Below are 7575 nucleotides of genomic sequence, written 5' to 3' on the forward strand. Positions count from 1 at the left end.
TAGTCCTCTGTTACTGTTTAGTCCAGTATTACTCTAATGTTAATTCTATTTATTTTTCATTTCCTGCACTGCAATAGTGACTGCAGCTGGTAAAATTGGATAATGAATCCCACTATTCTTTTTTGAAATGTCTTAGTAAAGAAGCTAATCAATCAAGCCTCGAGCAGTGATCACTTTTACATTCCACATTATGTATCATGTCTGTATTCCATATTTTCCAGGCATTACTATGCAATGTGAAAAGACACTACAGCAATGAAACAAAACAAAGCATTTTGCCACATTAACCATTTTCCACTTCCCCACTTAACTGCTAATTATACAAGCAAATCATATACAGTACAAGAAGTTTATGAATTCAACTCTACATTCTCTAAAATTTTTCAACATGTGACACGCTCTTTTACTCTGCAAGGCCAGTATACAGAAAAGGTAAATCGTTATATGCATTGTTTCTTACCTTGTCAATTTCCTGGTGGGTATGAATGGTTTTATTACCAATTTTGGTGTCTGTGTTGGATTCATTATGGTAGCTGGGAGGTAAGTTTTCAAAGTCAACTTCTGATGGGTTTTTTGCCCCTTCTTCCTCAGCCTCCATCTAACAAATGCAAGAAACTACTGAGCAATACATTTGTAACCTTAAGCAAAAACAATAAAATAGAGCAAGCAACACTTTTTGTCCTACTCTAAACAGTGTCACATTTATTAGTATTGATTTCTGTTGTATGAAAATGCTTCCTGAGCTATCTCAAAAATGAGCATGCCAGCTTTTTTAATGCAACAGAGAATGCCATGTCATGATACTGGAGCACCAAACTCTTCAGCTATAGACTATTTAGAGTATGAGAACAAGTCAGCCTTTCTATGGACTTGAGCATCAGGAGGATAAGTGGGTGCTGCAAAACTTCTTAACCACTGTTAAGGAAAAGTTAGCATATGTGACTCCATTTTGGTTTGGGGCCCACCATTGTCTAAAAGCAAGCACATCATGCACCAGGAGGAGTGTTCCTTAGATACTGCATTCCTGTGAAAACCCTCCCCCTTGTTTCCAGCCTGTCTCAACTCCTGGTTTCTGTTCTTTGTCTGTCTCCTGGCCTTGATGTGAGTCTCCCATCCTGATAAGAAAGGCTACTGGTGCATTGCTTTAGGACCATGTTGTGTAGTTGAAGTAATGGTTTAGCACGGGGAATGTACCTAGCAGGGATAGGTGATAGATAAGGGAATGATTTGTCTATTGGCTAAGGTTTCTGATGCACAAGGGCAACATGCTTTGCTAAAAGGTATATAATATCTGTATAACCTGCATTCGGGGTCCCCTCCTGATTAGCAGGGGGGCACCACGCTCGAGCATAATAAGCTTAATCTCTTTGGGAACTCTGCAGTTGTGGACTTGGTTCGTGTGCCTCAGCCTAGACTCGAACTGTGCATGACTTATTGGGTATAATTCGCAGCAGTTCCTGTGCGTGACCTATCGGGTATAATTCGTAACACCACCATGGGCTGAAACCCTGAATTAACATTTAATCTACTTTTTCTTGATAAACACCACTCTTGAGATAGATTCTCACACCTGAGGAAGAGCAGGAAAAGGTTCTGTAAGGGCAAAGAGCCTCATCCAAAGCCACTGAAGTCAAGCAAAGGACTTTCATTGGCTTTGGATCAGGATCTGCATGCTTAATCTCGCATTCCTTAACAGGCAAAATTCCCATTGTATTGGAGTGCAACCACAGCCTTAATTCTGCCCCATGAATTCCCAGTGCTCTGATCACAGTGGGAAGGAGATGAGATTGCTCTTTGAATTAAAGAAGAGTAAAAAATGGAACGGAATTTTAAAGTGCATAAAACTAGGAAAGGAATCTTTGTGAACAAGAGAAACTCCTGAGAACATTAACATTAATTGAGTTCCAAATAAACTAGTTATTTACTTGAGACCTCTGTATTCGATCTAAAATACTGTAAAGTTCACCAGGTTGAATTTTTCCTAGGGGCACATCTCCCACTAATGATGGGTTTTCTTTTGAGTGTCTGTCTTTTTTCTAACCATTTTTTCTGTGGCCATTTTTAAAAGCGTGTAATATTTACAATACCTGAGTTCTCTGTACCCATCCTTATGTTAATATAAAATTAATAAGGATGTGGCTAGATTCAGCATAGTTGGACCATAGCTAATCTTAAGCACTGACAAACCACATTTGGCATTGTACAATAAAGACATGGTCTCTACGCACTTCGTCGGATGTAAGCCCCAATGGAGTATTCACCCATGAAAGCTTATACTCCAATACATCTGATAATCTATAAGGTGCCAAAATCTTTGCCGCTTTTACAGATCCAGACTAACACGGCTATCCCTCTGATACAATCTAAATTGAACACACAATAGAGGACATATGCATAACACACCAGTTGTGCAGATGAAGATCAAAAGTTCAGATGTAGTGATTTTAATTAAATATTTTTAAAGATTTGTTTCTCAGGTGGCTTATCACAGAAAGGCTTCTTGGAATAACTGATTTTTGAGAAGGGATTTAAAGAGAAAAGGGTTGGTTTGTGGCACAGTACAAAAAGGAAGATTTGTAAGGGGCAGCATAGAAAAGGGCTCCTAGCAGAGAATGGAGAGGAATGCAGAGGATGTTTTTTGTGAACTAGGACTCATAGGTTCAGTTTCTGGCTTAGTGATCTTTCCTTTCCATTGTTAGTCTCTAAGGTGCCACAAGTACTCCTTTTCTTTTTCCTTTCCTGTGTGATCTTGGGCAATTCACTTAGTCTCTTTGCATCTCAGTGCCCCAGCTGTAAAATGACAGTAACATGCTCTTTCTCCCACTCTGTCTAGTTTATTTACACTATAAGCACTTCAAGTCAGGGCCTCCCTCTTACTATATGTTGGTACAGTTCCTAGCAAAATAGGGGACTGATCTCACTTGAAGTCCCGAGGTGCTACTCTAATACAAACAGATAGAAGGAAGGCCTGTGTTAGTGAAGGGTGCTAGGAGGGAATGATAGCAAAGATAAGCAGAAGTGAGGTCGTGTACACAGCTGGAAGGGAGGGTGAGAAATGTGAATAGGAGCAGAACATCCAAATGGTGGGAAAGGAAGATTGTTTCTGCAGCAGCGGCAGCATTTTGGCTCTCTGTTTATATGATGTGCTCATCACCACAGTATCTGAATGGCTTCCCTCCCCCACAATACTTCATATTGTGGATAGGCTGGAGGAGAGTGAGGCAAGAGAATGGAAAGGAGATGACTAAAGCATGAACAAGGGTTACGGTCGAAGGAGAGGTGAAGAACATTAAGAGAATATATAGAGGAAAAAATGGAAGGAAAAAATGTTGAGCAGGGAGAGCGTGTATAGGATAGAGGTAGAGCACAGAGTGAAAGGTGTGAAAATTCTGCTGCACGGAATCAATTTTATCCTTGAAAAAATTAGTGGGATCCTGCTCTGATTGAAAGGAGAGAGACAGGGGTATCAGGAGACAGATATAGATAAGAGTCGGAAAGGTTGAAGGTGCTGGAGTTGATCTAAAGCAGGGGTGGCCAACCTAAGCCTGAGAAGGAGCCGGGGGGGAGGGGGGGAGAGCGAGGGCATTGCAGGCTCGGGGGGGGGGGGGGGGGGCTTGGAGTGGGGGCAGGATTTGGGGCAGAGCAGGGGGTTGTGCAGTGAGAACCCCCGGGGAACATTGGAAAGTTGGTGCCTATAGCTCCAGTCCCGGAGGCGGTGCCTACTATACAAGGAGCCGCATATTAACTTCTGAAGAGTCGCATGTGGCTCCGGAGCCACAGGTTGGCCACCCCGATCTAAAGGGGTGCTGTTTTGCCAGGAAAATGGTCATACTCAAGGAGGTAAGAACAAATGTGCAGAAAAGGCAGGCTGCATGATTTCAGGCACTCCGTAGCATGGAAACAGGAGCAGAGGAAGCAGATATAAAGGGTAAGTAGAGCTGAGGAGCAAAAGAGTAGAGCAAGTTCAGTGAGAAGGAGGCACCCGATAGCTGCAGAAAAGTCCAATATTAATAGACAAATCACAAATGTAACATTTTAAGATCTTAGTTATCTGGCTATTTTGGACTTCTTTTAAAAAGTCCAATCCAAAATCTTTGACCATGAGTACTTAAAATAATTGAGAACGGTGTATGCTAAACTTCTTTGAAAATCTGGCATGTTTGTTTGTGGCTAAATCTTGAATTCGCTGCCTAAAGATTTAAAATGTGGGCCCTCATTCACAAAATAATTTAATGACCTAACAAAGTTCATCTAGTTGTAGAATATCATAAGCCATTTGAAATTTTCTCCTCCTGTTACAACATAGAGTTGTGTTTTAAAAAAACTGCTCACAGACTGAGAATGTTTCAGTCAAGAACAAAATTTTATAGTGCTATTAACCACTGAAAACAACAACTACTAATGGAAATTCTGACACATTCTTAAGGATAGTTGTGCCTGAAGCATCGGATAAGGCTGTTTTCCACAGAATAAGAATTTGCACATCATAAAAGATTTTTAGGTGGATTTTAATGGATCTGGATGCAGACTGCAAAGGTATAATGTAATAAATGAGTAAACCAAGTCTGTATTCCATTTTAGGGCTCATTCTGTTCTACTGCAGTAGAAAAGTGTGAGTTTACTCATACATCAAGAATAGACTAGGCCCACAGATCCCTTATTTCCATCTGTAAAAAGACAGATTTGGAGGAATCTGCTCCAAAGTTACTAGATTTTTTCAGCAGTATCTTTAAGCCTCTGAGAGAGCTTTCGGGGCAAATGCCTGCAGGGGAAACCCTGTGACAAAAGAGTGCTGATAAGAAACCAAAACAGAGCTACAGAGAGAGGCAGTCTGGGGCCACAAGGCCTCCCCACAGCTGACCCTGTGCCTCTGGAGAACAGCCTGTGGGAATCTGTTGGGCTTCGGAGAGAAGCTGCATGCCAGTGGAAAAATATGGAGTGAACTATGAGGAAACAGAAAGAAAAGGAGTACTTGTGGCACCTTAGAGACTAACCAATTTATTTGAGCATGAGCTTTCGTGAGCTACAGCTCACTTCATCAGATGTTTACCGTGGAAACTGCAGCAGACTTTATATACACACAGAGAATATGAAACAATACCTCCTCCCACCCCACTGTCCTGCTGGTAATAGCTTATCTAAAGTGATCAACAGGTGGGCCATTTCCAGCACAAATCCAGGTTTTCTCACCCTCCACCCCCCCACACACAAATTCACTCTCCTGCTGGTGCTAGCCCATCCAAAGTGACAACTCTTTACATAATCAAGTCGGGCTATTTCCTGCATAGATCCAGGTTTTCTCACATCCCCCCCACCCCCATACACACACAAACTCACTCTCCTGCTGGTAATAGCTCATCTAAACTGACCACTCTCCAAGTTTAAATCCAAGTTAAACCAGAACATCTGGGGGGGGGGGGTAGGAAAAAACAAGAGGAAACAGGCTACCTTGCATAATGACTTAGCCACTCCCAGTCTCTATTTCAGCCTAAATTAATAGTATCCAATTTGCAAATGAAACAGGAAAATGAGGAAACAGGAGCATCTGAGCACAAGTTACTTGAACTTTTAGTTCGTTCTGTGTGACTGAAAGTGCAACTAAGATAGACTCTATTTTCTCTGCCATTCAGGGAAACTGACAGCTTGATGCAGCTGAAACATCTGCAATATTAAGAAATTTCCACACAGACATATGATGCAACCATCTAAACAAAAAATACACTGCATTCCATTTCTCCATCAGTACCATGTCAACATTCTATAATGAAAATGCTGACAGTCTTGTATTAAACATTTAGGGATTTGAAGTTAGGCAGTAAAATTTCACTATGGGCTGACTGAAGGGTCTCAGCTCAACAGTTAATACAGTCCTTTAAAAATATATACTTTTTGCTATTTTAAAAACGGTAAATTCTGCCCTCACATTTTGTCCACTGCTCTCAGTAACTTCATCCGAAGTTGCCCACAGATTGCCAAGGTTAGAATTTGGCCCTAAGAAATGCTGGGGGGAAAGAGGGAGTTAACTGGACAGTTTTAAGGTTTCAAAACTTCTTTAAAATAATTCATTTTGGATCCAAATTTAGGCCGTTCCTAAAAGTTGCTGAGTGGCTTAAACTGCAATTGTCTTAGTAATAGGAAATAAGCATTTGTAATCAGTTAAAAAAAAATACCCAGAAGAGGGAAGTTTAAAAGAAAAATACCTTGTTTTCTGCACAGTCAATTCTCTATTGGTATAAGCCAGCAACAACTTACTAGCCCCCTGGAGCAAAAGGAGGGATGGGCAGGGGAGGAGGGGGATGGCTCTGAAATATAAGTGAAATAGTCCATGTCTCCAGTGGCTACTCAGTACAATAACTAAAGGCACAACTGAGCCCCAAGAGTTATTTAAAATGCCTTATTTTGTTACAGTGGGGAGATACAGGCAAAACTCTCACTGAGACTTGAGTGACACTTCCATCCACAGAAGTGTAGAATCAAGACCCAAACACTCAACTTTAAGTGCCTGATGCAGCAAGTGAATGAGCATTTCACAGGAAAGAACGCGCTGAATCTCTCACCTTAACTGGGATTCAGGGAGATTGAGGAGTAACATTTTTGAGGGCAATCAAAAACCTTTTGGAATTTTTAACAAAAACAGAGCAAGATAAATCTAAGGGCCTAATGCAAACCCACTATTGCACCACATGCACACGACTGAAAGGCTTTCCAGCGGAAGAGATGCCTCCAGGGTTTTGAGGGATGCTGAAGCAAGAAAACACCCATCAGTCTTTTAGATATATTAGTTTTGGATTCTGCTGCTTTTACCTTTGATGGGCATTAGAAGGATTCTCAGATACTGGCAGACGCTCTGACCCCAGGATGAAGAAATAAATTAGCGTTTCCACAGAGTTAATGATCTACTGCTCCATGGGAAACTCCCTCTTCAAATACAGGAGACGAGAAGGCACCAAAGGGTGGGGAGCTATTTCCAACAGCACCAAAGGGCCACACCAACACACACGCGCGCTATACAGACGCCGCATAGCCACACGCCCCACTCGCCTCCCCAGCCCCACAGGCGAACACACGAACACACAAACATCCTGCACAGCCCCCTCCCACTCCCCCACACACACCCACCCACACCTTAGGCCGAAGAACTATCCCAACCACCGGGGGTAAGCCCCAGGCACTATCCCCTCCCCAGGCGGGATGGGACCTGGGAGAGGTGTGTGTGTGTGTGTGTGTGGTGGGGAGGGGGGGTGTCTCACCTCCTTGACGGCGTTCCGCAGCTTGTACTGCGTGTCCTCCATCAGCTCCTCCACCTCGCGGAACATTTCGTTCAGACTGGCCTCCTCCCGAGGGAAGCTCGGCTCCGGCTCCCCGGGCGGCAGCTCGGCTCCCCCATCCGCCGCCGGAGCTGCGCAAGCCGCCCCCAGCAGCAAGGGCAGGACCAGGAGCAGCAGCATCCTCCGGCTGCCCTGCGCGGCCGCCTGGGAAGGAAGGGAGACAAAAGCGCCCCGCGCTGAGCCGGCCGCAGCGGGGCCGAGGAGAGCCTGGCAGCCGGCCCGGCCCTGCCGCTGGGTCCCCGTCGCT

General features: G+C 43.6%; 1 protein-coding gene across 1 annotated transcript in view; it reads right to left on the reverse strand.

Annotated features, from left to right (window-relative positions):
- Positions 1-7575, reverse strand: part of DKK3 (dickkopf Wnt signaling pathway inhibitor 3) — a 45613-nt gene that overhangs the window by 37829 nt on the left and 209 nt on the right. Inside the window, exons 2-3 of the mRNA XM_048855848.2 lie at positions 7251-7472; positions 461-598 (exon numbers count right to left, since the gene is read on the reverse strand). Coding sequence (XP_048711805.2) covers positions 461-598; positions 7251-7448 — 336 coding nt within the window. The 5' untranslated portion in view covers positions 7449-7472. The remainder of the gene's footprint in view (positions 1-460; positions 599-7250; positions 7473-7575) is intronic.

Source organism: Caretta caretta, chromosome 6, assembly GCF_965140235.1.
Source record: "Caretta caretta isolate rCarCar2 chromosome 6, rCarCar1.hap1, whole genome shotgun sequence".
In the NCBI taxonomy this organism is placed as follows: domain Eukaryota; kingdom Metazoa; phylum Chordata; order Testudines; family Cheloniidae; genus Caretta; species Caretta caretta.